Raw genomic sequence first — 15,880 nt, 5'->3', positions numbered from 1 at the left:
TCAGGCAGAAGTTTAGAAATATATTGTAACATATTCTTTTCCAGTTTCATTCTATCAACAGTGACTAAATACCCAGCATTACACATAGTATATTATTGTATATTATACAGCATTTATTGTTATAATTATTATTTAAAAAATAAATGAATAAGAAAGGAACTCTTGCATCACATAAACTTCTGGTTGATTTTACCTGGCTTATTTTTTTCCCCCTAAGTTATAGGTCTTACGTAAGTTTTACAGTTCATTTCTGAAAAGAAAAAATTATTTCTGAAATAAAATTCCATCAGAAAAAGATATGCTGGGGCGCCTGGGTGGCGCAGTCATTGAGCGTCTGCCTTTGGCTCAGGGCGTGATCCCAGCCTTCTGGGATCGAGCCCCACATCGGGCTCCTCTGCTGGGAGCCTGCTTCTTCCTCTCCCACTCCCCCTGCTTGTGTTCCCTCTCTCACTGGCTGTCTCTCTGTCAAATAAGTAAAATAAAATCTTTAAAAAAAAAAAAAAAAGAAAAAAGAAAAAAAGAAAAAGATATGCTAAGAAATATTGTTAACTATCAAATATGAATTTCTACATTATAAGTAGACATAATTTATTAGTTTCAGGAAATGATACTTTAAAATAAATTGATATATATCTCTACTACTAAATTAAATTACTTTTAGCCACTAAGTTAACAAAGAAAACTACAGGATTTCCTCCTCAAGATGGTTTAAGACTGTTTCTATATTCTTCTTTGCCAGAAAAGTTTTAGATAAAATTTTACAAAAAATAAGAAAGTCAAGGGCCGCTTGCGTGGCTCAGTCATTAAGCGTCTGCCTTTGGCTCAGGGCGTGATCCCGGCGTTCTGGGATCAAGCCCCATATCAGACTCCTCGGCTGGGAGCCTGCTTCTTCCTCTCCCACTCCCCCTGCTTGTGTTCCCTCTCTCACTGGCTGTCTCTCTGTCAAATAAATAAATAAAATCTTAAAAAAAAAAAAAGTCAAATAAATTATAGACAGGCAGATGATTAATAGGGTCTCATTGCTTTTTTTCCTTCCTATACCACTGTTCTTTTTATCTAAGGTAGTAAATGTAAGTAAATATAAGATAGTAAAAATAAGTTTATTTCCGTTGCCCCAAAGACCAAAGATGCACATAAAATAATCAATGTCAAGATTCATTCTCATAATGAATTCCAGTGTGTTATATTCCTAGGGTAACAATTCTACTCCTTTCAAGGCTTATTGCTAGGTGTAACTCAACTCCTGAACTTGATATCACCTTGTTTATTTTTCTTTAAATCAAATTGTTTCCTGTTGTTTTCACTGACATTTCCTATGCCTGTCATTCTAGAAATAAACACAACATCTGACTTACTGTGGGTTTCTTCGCTGGCATTCCGTCTTCTCTACATTTCCAGCCAAGTCTTACTGAGATACACTGGACACACATTCAGTGGTGATGGAGATACTAAAATAATGATGCTTCAGAGCTAACCTACACGATAGAGCCCCTGACCCATCGACTAATGATAAGTTTACTGTACAACACACACTAATGCAACTTGCCCAGATATAAATGTCTGATGTCATACAGTTTGAGGCAGAAAGGGAGATGATCTATTCTAAGACTCCTACCTACATGTCTGCGGAAAGAATTTTAACCATGAAGACAAGATATCACACTATGGATTCTCTCTTATTGCTCCTCTCTTACTTCCGCCACTGCTCACAGAACCCCTACACTACAACACCGTCACGCTCGATGGCTCTACTTTGGGTATCATCTGATGCCTTGCTGACATAAACATGATTCCTCATGCCACAAAAGTCATTACAATCCACTCTTTGTTTGCAACATTTAAAATAAATGTCTTCAGATTACAAAAAGTTCAGGAGGATAAAGGAGACGCTATCCCAATAGAGCACATTTTTTTAATCCCGGTCTTTTTCCTCTTACGCCTGGTCACTATATAATGAGAATAAGTTGTACCAGTAACTGATGACAAGTTAAAAATAAAACTTAACCTTTAAACACCTTTAATAATACATCACAGATGGAAATGAGGTAATTTTATTAAATAAGTTACTCAATTGTATTACATAAACATCAGAAATGATCTGCTCGAAATGTTTATCTTGTGCTTTTCAACACAAAAAAATTCCAGTGTATTTAAAAGAAAGAGTAATTTTCTCACATCAAACATAGTAACACTTCATTTGTCCTCTGTCTTCAGAGAAGAAGGCATTCCACAAAAGTAAATCTTCCAAATAGTTTATCCACTTCAATGCCCAAACTCACTTTACTTAAACCATTTTGGACAGAAATGCTTTCAACTGTGGCCGGTATTCTCCACCAGTGCAGACAGTACAAAGTATTTGTGAATCTAATGCAAGCACCTGTTAGTAGCTAAGGTCTATCCCGGGGAATATGCATTAGGTTATGGTGGTATCTTTAAGAGAGCAAGAGCCTCAGGGCCATTAACAAAGGTAGAGCAATTCACGCCTCCTCCTCCAAAGTGCCCCACTGAGGACAAGTTCCTGTATCTCCATTTGCAGAGTTTTCCTGTCCCTTATCCTTGGTCCCTGTTCCTTGTCCCTTTTCCTATCGCTCATCCACCCACCATTTCTAGGATGTCCTTCACCCATCTTCTAAATCAAGAGCAGGAATAGACAAATTGGGGTGAGAGGCTCCATTTAAAAAGGTGCATCAGCCTCAGTGCACAGTGTGGGTTTATCCTCGCAGAGGTTATTTCCAATCATGTCCTTGTTCATTATTCTATCAGATGGTTGGTTTTCAGGGATAACCACCAACAAATAAATCATTACTCCACAGCAATTTTTCTCATCACACCTTCTGGTCCAATACCACTATCATTTATGAAATGTCACCATTAATAAGCAAAACCCATAATACGGTCTGACTTACCCGAGGCACGCCTTGTGAATCGGTTTATTACCGGAGCTAAAAGAAAAAAAGCAGAATAATATGATTACACATCGTTATACATATTACGTAAGTTAAATAGAGGAAAAATATGAATGAATAAGCAATGCAAGAGGAAATATCACCAAAAAAAGATTAAAAGCTTAAATTCACTAGTAGCCAAGAAGTAGAAATTAAAATCAATATTTCGCCTCGTAAATTAGTCCCCCACAAAACATTTGAAATTAAAAAAAAAAAATCCCAACTTCTGTATGGCTGAAACTACTTAACTGGGGATCGATATGTAAATCTATATAATGTCTTTGGAAACAATGTGGCAATCACATCGAGGGCCATACAAGGTTCTTATGTCCTCTAATTAACTCTACTTTTAGAGATTTATCCTACAGAAATACTACTAGAGAAGGAAAAATCAATGTCTTGTAAGAGGGGATTTCAAAATGCAGCAAGCAACCCTAGCTAACAGAGTTTCTTAACATGGGATCGGGAGGCCATGAAGGAAGTGGAATTTATTCACATCCTCATTGGAAAAACCACAAACTTTTTTTTAAAAAACCCTTCAGCTAGCTGCCCGCTCTCAGCTGGGACTTGACCTCCTTCTCCTCAAGATACCTGAATCAGCCTCACTCTTCACTTCAAAAGGCCCCAAAGCAGATTAACAAGCTTCAACCCCTCATTTGCATATTAACCCAACCAATCCCAGCTAACTTCTTTTCACTCCCTGGTTTGCACGGAAGACCTGAATGAGAACTACACCTTCAGCCCTTTGACTCTAAAACCCTGCCCTCTCTTTGGCTTCCTCGGATCCAAGAACCACCTCAGATTCAGGTTTTTACCCGAACTGCAATTCTAATTTAAAAAACAGGCCCGTCTGCTTAAATTTTCAGTGCATTCTTTCTTGGTCAACAATATACTTCTATCTGGCCGTGTCATTTTTACAATGAAAAAAATAGGGAACAAAGTGAAAAATGCTCATGTATACTGAAATCATTGTTAAGTGAGTATATCCTTGCTATTCTCAGATTTAACAGTTATAGTTTTGATCATTTCTATGCAACCTGGAGGTCAAGGCCTCCAAATCTGCATGCTGAAGGCTGCAGTTTCAAGGTGGGGTGGGGAAGTGCATCATCACTCACCTGGGAAGCCTCCCATGGCCCCAGTGCCCGGACTCAACCAGGTCTGTTGTTTCCTCCTGGTTCTGCTCACAGTTATGTCAAGAAGGGAGGTTTTTAAAGACTTTATTTCTTGAGGTAAGCAGGTAAATTTAAGGTTCATATTATACACAGAAAGGACACCGTGTCCACAGTATATTTGGTGGCAGAATGTCATTATATATTATAATACTTTTTAATACTTTGATACTTTTAAAACAGTAATTATATAAATTGTTTACACTATGGAAACAGATTGAGTTCAAAAGGAAGACAAAGATTTTATCTGCCCTGTGGTTATACTACATGAAAAATGTGGATGCAGAGGAACAAGTACTAGAAGAAAACTGTTAAATGTTTTACATTAATCCTTGCAACCACTGTATTAAATATCGGCATCACCATATTACTGATGAGGACATTTTTAACGGTAAAGCTCAGAGATCCTGATTTGCTCTAGATCGCAAAGCCACTCTGTGGCAGGGCTGGAGAATTTGAACCTGCACACATCTAGCACCAAAATGCTGCCTCACAGAGAACAGAAGGCAAAAAGACTGACTCCTGAAATCACACAATAATAGGTAAATATTTCCTTCCATATTGATTCCCACTGTTACTGAGGATTTGGTGAAATTATCACCAAATTATTAAATCCCCATTAAAAATCCCCAACTATTAAAATGCTATGGTTTATAGAAAATTATAGCTTTCAAGTTGATCAAGAGAGATAAAATTGTTATTATCTATATACCAGAATAATTGAGCCATATATTTGCAAAGTGACAAATTACTTACATAAAACCCTGAATCAGGTAAACTGTATGTTATGTATATTCACCACATAAAAGAAAAAAAAAAACAACTCCCATCAGTTTTCCTGAACACTTTCAAACTCTTTTTTTCACAACTCCTTCAGAACCTCGTCTGCAGAAAGCCTCCCCAGCAAGCTCCAAGGACAGGGAATGGAGAGGGTGCCAAACACTTCACCACAAGAATGCAGAGGAGATAGTGCCGGCTGACAAAGGCAGAGAAGACAGAAAACCTATCAGCCTTGGAGAAAAATTAGAGCAGACATTCTCCTCCTGCCCTCTCCAGCCTCTCCAGACAATGAAATCACAGTACAAGGAGCTTCTGATCTGAAATGTTGGGAAGTCTTTGTTCTCTTGGGATACCTTAGGTTTCCAAGTCTTTCTGATGCGTGAAAGGCGGAGATTTTCAACCCAAGTCCCATCACCATCTCGAAGGCATATTCTGATTTTGTCGGGGGTGGGGGCAATCTTTTCGATTGTCACAATAATTCTGAGGACGTCCGTGACATCTGGGACGTCCTGAATCCCACTACTGTATCCTGCACTACTTTCAAATATCCCAATGGGCATCTGGACATTCAAGTTGGCAAAAAAGTTGGTTTATAACCATCAGATCCTAGATCCTAAGTGTGTTTATATATCAACACAGTTATTTTACACAGTTTTACATTAAATTTTCCACAGCACAGCTACAACATAAATTAAAGGAATTTTGTGGGGCTTTTTGTATTTTGTTTTGTTTTGGAATTTTACCAATAGATATTCATCATTTCAAAAAATCAGGTCATTGCTGCAAAGCCACTTAAGGTGTTTGAATCGCTAGTACAATACACTTGATCGGATGGCATCTGCAGCTTTTATATTCTTAGTGATTCCACATGTAAGTGGGAGAATCATAACTACATTATGCCTTCCGTGAACACACTGAAGTACACACCTGCTGGTATACCGATGTAAAGCAAATCAGGATCTCTGAGCCTTACTGTAAAAATGTCCTCACTTTACTGACTATAAATTACCTTCCTTTATGTCTCTTTTATATTTTTGCTAGAAATTGTCTCAATTTTTAAATTGTGAGTAGACCTGTCACATGACTATCGTTTCCACCTCCCAATAGTGAACGGGGTGTGGGATGGGGCAGTGAAAGAGCCGGGTGCACCAAGCAAGTGGTTTGCAGTAGTCAAGGTAAACACTGGGTTTTGCTTTTTTTTTTTTTTTTTTAAGATGTTATTTATTTATTTGACAGAGAGGGACAGAGCACGAGCAGGGGGAGCGGCAGGCAGAGGGAGAAGCAGGCTCCCCGCTGAGCAAGGAGCCCGATGCGGGACTCGATCCCAGGACCCTGAGACCATGACCTGAGCCGAAGGCAGACGCTTCACCGACTGAGCCACGCACGCGTCCCGGTGAACACCGGGTTTAGACAGCAACTACCAAGAACTCCATCCCTTACATCCACATCCCTCCGTACCCACTTGCACGGATGGAGCACAAGTGTTCCCTGCATAAACTTTTGGCAAGCTAACGGTAACCTCCACAATTTCTCTAGATTGTTTTAGTCTAGCTACCGAACACTGCGATTCAGGGGGGAAGCCTTGTTGCGAAGAAAGCCACGTATATCTGGCTCCGGTCCGCCTGCTACTCTGTCTCTCAGGAACCAACTACAGAGACGGGGAGCAGGAGCAAGGTGAGGAAGGACGGGCCGACATCTGTAGCCCTGACAGGCTGCCACACAGGCAGGGCCACCCACTGGAGTCAGTGGGCCTGGGAGGGATGGTGTCACAGTGACTTAAATTCTCAACTTTTAAAATATGAGGAGTAAGACCTGTCTGCCTCCTTTCAGGGGGGTTTTAGGAAAGAATTTTAAAAGAACTTCAGAAAAGAAAAAAAAAACCCATAAAAACCAAAAAAAAAGAAAAAAATCTTTGAAAGTGCCTATAAGCTATAAATTCCTATTCAAATGTGAAAGATTGATGTTTATTTATTGTGAGCTAATATGATCAATTTTAATATTACCACTTTCAAAATATACTACATAAACAGCAGTATAAATTCACACACACAAAAAAAAAGGTTAACAGATGATGTTTTCAAATGTGACAAGTCAAATTTAGTTTTCCCAGACTCTCGGTTTCCACCTTCAGATTTTCCTATCCTGTGGGTTATTCTGTGTGTATTTACTTACACACGCACGCACACACGCACACACACACACACACACACACCACTGGAGACTAGGAAAATACAGAAGGAAAAAAATATGAAATGTATTATCTGCCTGAAAAAACAAGCACATATGATTCAAAAATATACTAAACTCCTAACATTTTTAAGAGCTATCACCTAAGATCTTCGTGAATCCTCAAGGAAGAATACAGCGATATTTATATAGGTTTGACTTTCTCCCAAATGCCATCCCAGGGGAATACTCAGAGTCCTGTGTTCCTCTGAATATCTACAGCTCATCTAAACCAGGGATCCCCTCCATTCCCAAACTACATTCCACCAGATTAGTCTTAATTCCTCTGTTCCCAGGAGACCCAGAAGTATAACCGATTCAAGCTTTCTTTCATCTCAGAGCGTCCTTACAAGAGAAATGCTCCAGGAGTGACGTAACCTGAATGAGCCTCTCTATTCCTGGCAGTGAAAAGAGCTTCCCACACCTGTGACTCAAGCTCCCACTGGTACCAGCAGGACCTGCTTATCTTCTCACCTCTTTACGCCTGGCAGACAAGCGGCACTAAGTGAACCCCTGCAGCGTGGATCAATACACTGTGAAGTCAACAGAGCAAGTCTCCTCGTCCCAGTCATTTTACTTGCTTTCCTGAGTGTGGCTGTGGGGACCTGGACACGTAGGAGTCCTCGTCCCTGAAGAGCTTGACCAAGTCCAGCCGTATCTCCAAACACAATGACAGAAGGGCTTACACCATGCCAAGAAGCCTCCTAACCTAAAAATTCAGGTAAATCAGAAATTCCATAGAAAACTAAAACAACTTAAATTCTATAAAAATAAAAGCAGTCAGGGCAACCCCCTCAGGTCCCCTCCCCCTTCAGGAGCTTTGTTTTGTTTTGTTTATAAAGATTTTTATTTATTTATTTATTTGAGGGAGAGAGACAGTGAGAGAGAGCACAAGCTGAGAGGAGAGGGAGAAGCGGGCTCCCCACTGAGCAGGGAGCCCCATGTGGGGTTTGATCGATCCCATAACCCCAGGATCATGACCTGAGCAGAAGGCAGTCACTTAACCAACTGGGCCACCCAGGTGTCCCTCTTCGGGAGTTTTGTACTATCCCTCAATAAACTCTGATTTGTTGCCCACCAAAAACATCCAAAAAACAAAAAAAAACCAAAAACCAAAAACAAAAGCAGTCAATAGAAAGCATGATCCAATGAGTTTGGTCTTCAAAAAAGCAAGCCAGGTTGATGGCAGGGCATATAGTTTGCATCTCTGAGCATAATACTAGGAAAGAAGCTCCAAGTTAAAGAAATAAGAGCCCTGAGTTGTGTCTTTGGTTAGTAAACACACACAGACACACACACACACACACACACAATCACCTTGTCTACACCAGAGTCACATCAATGAAATGGACCTTTTGCAGAAGTGCTCCTATACCCTGAAGTGAGCTGTTCACAACAATCTTGGAGTCGACCAAATAATCAGCATCCCTATTCTATCAGCTGCCTTTTCGAGCAGTAAACACTTTCTGAATCTGTTAACTGTCTAAATAAAAGATTCTAGAAATTATGTAAATTGAGACCATGTTAGCTAATTATTTTTGACACAGTAAACACTTAGCTCAGAATGAATTAAATTCTCTTATGCTTGTGTTTTGAAAATTAAAAGAGAAGTAAGCTTCACCCTTGAACCAAGGAAGAATTAACTTTTTTAAAAAGACTGACAGCAAAAAAAGCAAATAAACAACAAAACCTGAAATATTTTGCTCATTAATCTACCAAGCACCATTTCAAACTTTCTTATACATATTTAATTCCTGACACTGAAAAGGACCATTTATTTTCTATACTTTTTTGCTAAAGGATGATGAGCCTCGACCACCTTTGTAAGTAATCAGAGATACTCTAGTTTCTGCTGTCCTGTGAGCCTCTGAGTTTGTTTCCAGATGGATGCATGGTGCCCAAGAATCCACTGGGATTCGGCCCCTAGAGGGGTTGTGGGGGACTAGAACAGAACCACAGTTGGGGGGTGCTCTCCAGAGCTTCCCAGTCTTGGTCCCGAGGAGACACAGCTTATGAGCCGTGTACCCTCCAAGTACTTGTGATCAGACATGATGAGAACTGTTGGAGAGGCAGGCATTTGGGGAACCAGTTTCCTTCTTCTTTTTCTGGTTATGCAGCGTGAGGTCAGGTGTCCGACCCACCTAGACATGGGGAGCATGGCTGGAGGCCAGGCAGAGTCGGATAAAATACAGACACTTGAGCTTTTAGAAAGTACCGGCTTGCAGGACCACTCAAAAGGTGCACATTTTCGTTCTTTCTATTCATAAACCAAACTCCTCAAAATATAAGTGGTATTTTAAAATACCAATAAAATATAATTATTACACTAGGAAAAAAACCACACCTACTTGCTTTTGCTTATGAATGACCGTGATTCTCAACTTTTTAATCGATGAGAACTTTACCCAAAATACCCTCTAAGGAACAGAAAAAAATAGTTTCAGCTAGGAGCGTCCTGAGGTTGCTAAACTTATAGAACCACACAGAGAGTGGATGTAGTAACAATGCTGAGAGAAAGGATCCCGAGTACATTCAGGATTCTAAAATACGGGCTCAGGAAAGAAGTAAGATATAAGAAGGGCCACTGTCAAAACTACATAAATTCAATCTCTGCTTCTGTGCATATTGAAACGGTCTCCTCTAACAGCTTTTTTTTTTTTTTTTGAGCAAGAGCGAGCATGTGTGAGATCAAGGCAAGGATGGGGAAGAGGAGGAAGAGGATTACAAACCCCAGCAGACTCCACACCCAGCCAACACCCTTACCCGGGTCTCGGATCTCACCATCCTGAGATCATGACCTGAGCTGCCATCAAGAGTGGGACGCTCAACCGACCGAGCCACCCAAGTGCCCCTGAAACTGTCTCTTCTAAACCTACGTGGTCAGATATGCGCAAAGGGCATATTCGTGGAGGCAGATGGTCTGTTGGTAAGAGTGAACGATCCAGACTGGACTACTACTAACCTCAGGAAAGCCCAAAGCTACCAGAGTTCAAAGCGTCACACTCCATAAAGTCACAACGAAACAGACCCAGAAAAAGGTAATTAAGAAAAATATAAGGGCTTTGAAATGGAGACCAACCAAGAAAACAGTCTGGGGATATGATTAAGGTTGGTCTAATCCTAAAGGTACACTTATAGAAAATACCTACATTCAAGTCCTCTCCATAACTTCACAGAAAGAAGATGTTCCTGCTACTCTTAGCTCAGCTCAGATGCCCCCTCTGAAGCCTCTCTGTGAACACCCAGTGGAAAGTAGTTCCCTCCAGTTCCCCTCAAGAGCTCCTCCCAGGGGCGCCTGGGTGGCTCAGTCAGTTAAGCGTCTGCCTACAGCTCAGGTCAGGATCCCAGGGTCCTGGGATGGAGCCCGGGGTGGCATCAGGCTCCCTGCTCAGCGGGGAGTGTGCTTCTCCCTCTCCCTCTGCTCTTCCTCACCCTCAACTTGTGCTCCCTTTCTCTCTCAAATAAGTAAATAAAATCCTTTAAAAAAAAAAAAAAAAAGTGTTCCTCCCGGAGCTATAAGCGCTGTCTCGAGGGATTTAGGGTATTCTCTTTATTGTCAGCTTCCTCCCCCGCCCCACACCACCCCAGTGTGCAAGCTCTGTGAGACCAGGGTCCTTCCTTGTCTGTCTGCTTCAGTACTGTATCCCCAGTGTCTACAACACAGCTTGAAATATATTAGGTTCAACAAATACTGAATGAATAGTGCCAATGTAAATTAATATGACAGGGGTGCTTCCCGACAGCAATTTTATAGGCAAATGTAAGTGATACTCATACAAGTATTAAATCTGTAAAACCTGTAAATTAAAATACAGTATTGGGTGAAAATATAAAATAGACTTAAAAACACCAGAGCTTAACTAACCTTTGGCTTTTTGTACAAGTAGCCAAAAGCAATCCCATTTATGCCTCATAATGATGAAAATGTAACCCAGATGTTAGTGTCCAACAGAAATAATGAAAAACGTCACAAGATAATCAGTATAGAAAACGATGGTACTTTTTACTTAAAACGTGGAAAAGAGGACTTCAAGAGATCCACGTCTCCACTTTTTTAAAAAATCAAGGTGACCTTGATGTACAATGAAATGTGCAATATGAAGGATTTTGACAAATGTGTATACATCTATGTAACCAACACTCCAATCAAGATATAAACATTTTGCCTGGCTGGCTCAGTCAGTAGAATGTGCAACTCTTAATCTCAGGGTTGTAAACTCAAGCCCCACGTTAGGTGTTGAGATTTTAAAAATAAAACCTTAAAAAAAAGGTATAAACGTTTCCAGCATCCTGAGAAGGTGCCACGAGCCCCCTCACACAGTCAATCCCTACTATCTCATAGGAAGCTACTGTTAGGATCTCTATCACCACAGTTTAGCTTTGCCTTTCTGTGAATTTCATGTAAACGTGAGATTCATTCTAGATGTTGAGAGGGTCAATAGTTTGTTCTTTTATTATTGCTGAGGGTATTCCATTGCATAAATATATCACAATTTGTTTACCCATTCTCTTGTTGATGGGCATTTGGGTTGTTTCCAGTTTGGGTTATTTTGAATAAAGTGTCTATAAATATTTATATACAAGCCTTTTTGTGAATATATGTGTTTATTTCTCTTGAGTAAATGCCTAGAGTGGGATTGCTGGGTCATAGGTGGGAAATGTTTAACTTCATAAAAACCCACAGTTTTCTAAGCGTTTGTACCATTTTACGCTCTCACAGGCAATATATGAGAGTTCTAGTTACTCCACATCTTTGACAACATAGGAAATGTCTTCTTATCTTAGCCCTTCTTGTGCATGCTGAATGGTGTCTCATTGCGGTTTTCACTTTCATATCCTTGATAACTACAAATACCGAGTACCATCCTATGTGCTTACTGGCCATTCTGATGTCTTTTTTCATTGAATAGTCAAGTCTTTTACTCAATTTGATTGGAGCTTTTCAGTATTGAGTCTTAACAGTTCCTTTTATATATTTTCAGTAATGACAGAATATATAACAGAAAAAAATCCTGGTTGTAAGAACAAAAATGATAAGTTACTTAGAAATAAAACTAAGAAAAGATAGGAAAAACCTTTATGGAGAAAATTAAAGGAAGACTGAATAAATGGAGATACATCATGTTAATCGATAGTTTAAGACTCAATATCATTAAAATGTCTTTTCTCTCGAAATTTGTTTTTAAATCAATTACAATTCCAATAAAACTCCCAATAAAGTTTTCGCAAAATTTATAAAGCTTATCCTAAAAGATCTATGGAATAATAAAAACCTATGAATAAACAATTCTGAAAAAAAAAAAATAAGGTGAGAGTTACCCTCCTTACCATATACCAAGACCATATGAAGTCATTTTAATCTTAATTAGTAAAGAGGTACTGATGAAGGATAGAAAAACCAACAGAACAGAATAGAGATGTTAAGTACATTCACAAAGTATATATGGAAAATTGATATTTAAAAATCAGTGGGGAAAAAAGTCAATAAATGATGCATATTTTAAAAAATAAAATGAAATTTCCATCTCAGAACATACACAGAAATATATTATCAATAGATCAAAACCTTAAGTATGAAACTCAACTTAAAATTTAGAAATTAAGAAACTTAAAATTAAGAAATTCTGTTCAACCAAAATTACCATAAACAAAATAAAAAGACAACCCAAGACTAGAAGAAGGCTTTTCCAATGCATGTTACCAACAAAGGATTAGTAACCAGAATATTAGTAAGAAGAAAGAAAAAGAAAGAAAGGAGGGAAGGAAAGAAAGAAGGAAAGAAACCCTCCTACAAATCGGTAAGAAAAACACCATCCGTTGGATAAGAATGGCACAAAACAAAACAATTTTCCACAGAAGAGAAACTACAAACATGGTCAACGAACCTAAAAAGATGCTCAGCGTTACTAGTGATCAGGAAAAAGCAAATTAAATTCACAATGAGATTCTATCTAACATCCATCCTATTGGCAAAGCTTGTTAAAATCTGATAATAATAAATGTTAGCTTGAATGTGGAGAAACAGGAACTTTTACACTCTGCTGAGAATGTGAACTGGTTTAACAACTTCACGGAGCAAAACGGCAGTATGAGTCATAGTTACAGCTAGGCACCCCCTACAACCAGCCTTTCCATGCTTACGTATATATCCTAGAGCAGCAGTTCTCAAACTTTATGGTCTCAAAACCTCTGTCCACTCTTAAAAATAATTTGCTTTTATGGGTCGTATCCATTGATATGTATTGTATTAGAAATTAAAATTGTTAAATTTAAACAATATTTCATTTAAAACTACCGACGACAAAACAATTACATGGTTTTATAAATAACATATTTTTAGGGAAAATATATTTTCCAAAACAAGCAAAATTTAGTAAAAAGAATGACTTTGTTTTACATTTTTGCAAATCTAAAATAATGGAAGAAAATTAGGTTCTCATACCTGCTTCCACTTTCAGATGTGTTACAATATCATACATCATACACCCTCTGAAAAACTCTACCATACCCACTTACGACAGAATGAGAAGGGGGAAAAGGCAAAGAACATTGTTGTTGTTATAGTTTTCAATCCCACAGACTCCCTGAAAAGGTCTAGGATTGGGAGCGGAATGATCCTTCAAGGGGTCCCCAGACTGCACTTTGAAAACCACCTTTAAAATTCTAATACATGTGCATAACACACACACACACACACACACACACACACACACACACAGAGACAATGTTTGCTACAGCACTGTAATTTGTTTCCAACAAACTGGAAATACACAAAGTATTTATGGGAGAGTAGATAAAGCTTCTATTTATACAAAGGTATACTACATAGCAGTCTAAAATAAGTGAACTAAAGCTACATGAATCAAGGGAATATCATCTCAAAAACTACTCTCAAAAACAAAGTGGAAAATTATAATTTACATGAATGAAACTTTTATAAGTAACACAATTCCTAAAAATGTTAAAAATATGCAAAATAGAGGCACCTGGGTGGCTCAGTCAGTTAAGCATCTGACTCTTGATTTCGGCTCAGGTCATGATTTCAGGTCTTGAGATCGAGCCCCAAGATGGGCTCCATGTCAGGTGTCGAGCCTGCTTGGGATTCTCTGTCTCCCTCTCCCTCTGCCTCTCCCCAACCCTTGCACATGTGTGAGTGTGCATTGTCTCTCATTCTCTCTCTCTCAAAAAGACTAAAATAAAACATTAAAAAAAAAAGAAAATACGCAAAATAGCACTGTCTCTAATCTGTGGGTAAATGCCTATGTAGTAACAGTACAAAAACATGCTCAGAAAAATATAAACACCAAATTTATCACAGTGCTGGTCATCTGTGGAAAAGACTGTCAAGAGAATGGGAGCAGAGAGGGGTACACAGGGACTCCTGAAGCGTATGTGATGTTTTCGTAAAAGAAAAAAACCTCACCTGTGAAACGTTAAAATCTGTAAAAGCTACGAGATGACGTACGTGAGTGTTCCTTACTTCGTCTCTGTCCCTCTCTGATTAGTGGAAGTATCTCACAATAAACAGAAGGAAAAAACGTTCTGCTCTACTTAGTGTTGGCAGATAAAAATCTCTCAAATATGTTCTGACACTATCAGATTGATTCACATTGTAGTTTTTTAACTTTATTATCTTTGACATATAAAAACTGTATATATTTAAGACGTACAACTTGATGTTTTAATATATATGTTTTGAAAAGATCACTCCAGTCAAGCTAAATAACTTTTCCATCACCTCTTCATAGTTACTCTTGTGTGTGTGTGTGTGTGTGTGTGTGTGTGTGTGTGTGTCAAGATTTAACACCTATCCTCTAAGCAAATTTCAGGTACATGACACGGTATCGGTAGCTACCATCAGGATCCTGCACAGATCTCCAGAACCCTTTCATCTTGCATTAACTGAAACTTTGTACCTTTTCATGCTAAACATACTCTTAAAATATTTTTCACAAAACGCTCTTTTTACAAATAAGTTTTTGTTAGAATTCAAACACTGAAATACCTTCTGGATTATTTTCAAGGGATTACAAGGAAATCATTTGAAAACTTATGAATCAAAAGTCCTAATATTGCCTTGTTGATAAATTGTCATTAGTGATAGTCAAATAAGAAATCAGAACCCTGTGAACAACTCCATGGAGAAATAAAGGTATCCAAAAGGACAGTCTTTTTTTCCTTCTAAAAATATACACAGATAGCAATATGTAGTGGAGGAGGTAGAGAATTCTGGGTTTTCAGCATAAAACCACATTGTAATGTGAAACTTCTGGAGGTAGAAATCTGTCCCACCATGAGCTTACTTTCACAAATATTATGACATGAGGAAATGGCAACAAGCTGTCAATTTAATACAACTATTTTTTTCCAATTAATTTATATTTCAGGCACATATTCATTTTTTACTATAAGCATCTGCCTCATTTAAATAAAGTGACTATTTTCAAATCTCCTACCTATATTTTCCTAAGATGTTTTAAAATGACTTGTGAAAACTTAAATGAAACCATAAACATGGGAGCTTCTGCACACACGAATTTATTTATTCTGCCAGTTAAACGTGGATTCCCAAGGGAGGAGATGGAGTGAAAACAGAGCGAAGCTTTATGCCATTGCTTTTTAAAAATTTTTTTTTTTAAGTTGGACTATTTACCTTGCATTTCAAATGGAATTCAAGAAGGGCTTGAGATTTAAAGGAGCATGGGCTTGTTAAAGTCTGAAACACTTAGCTGAAAGATCTAGACTTTACTTTCATACTTT

General features: G+C 38.5%; 1 protein-coding gene across 3 annotated transcripts in view; it reads right to left on the bottom strand.

The window, feature by feature from the left end:
- PRKAR2B (protein kinase cAMP-dependent type II regulatory subunit beta) overlaps window positions 1-15,880 on the bottom strand; it is an 89,160-nt gene that overhangs the window by 62,446 nt on the left and 10,834 nt on the right. For all 3 annotated transcript variants that reach the window (XR_005838631.1, XM_040644386.1, XM_040644385.1), the window contains exon 2: window positions 2,907-2,942. Coding sequence is in view for 2 of the 3 variants with exons in the window: in XM_040644386.1 (XP_040500320.1) it covers window positions 2,907-2,942 (36 nt within the window). In the remaining variant the exon portion in view is untranslated. The remainder of the gene's footprint in view (window positions 1-2,906; window positions 2,943-15,880) is intronic.

This window comes from Ursus maritimus, unplaced genomic scaffold, assembly GCF_017311325.1.
Source record: "Ursus maritimus isolate PB19 unplaced genomic scaffold, ASM1731132v1 scaffold_3, whole genome shotgun sequence".
Taxonomy (NCBI): Eukaryota; Metazoa; Chordata; class Mammalia; order Carnivora; family Ursidae; genus Ursus; species Ursus maritimus.
This window is presented reverse-complemented; position numbering and strand designations above follow the sequence as displayed.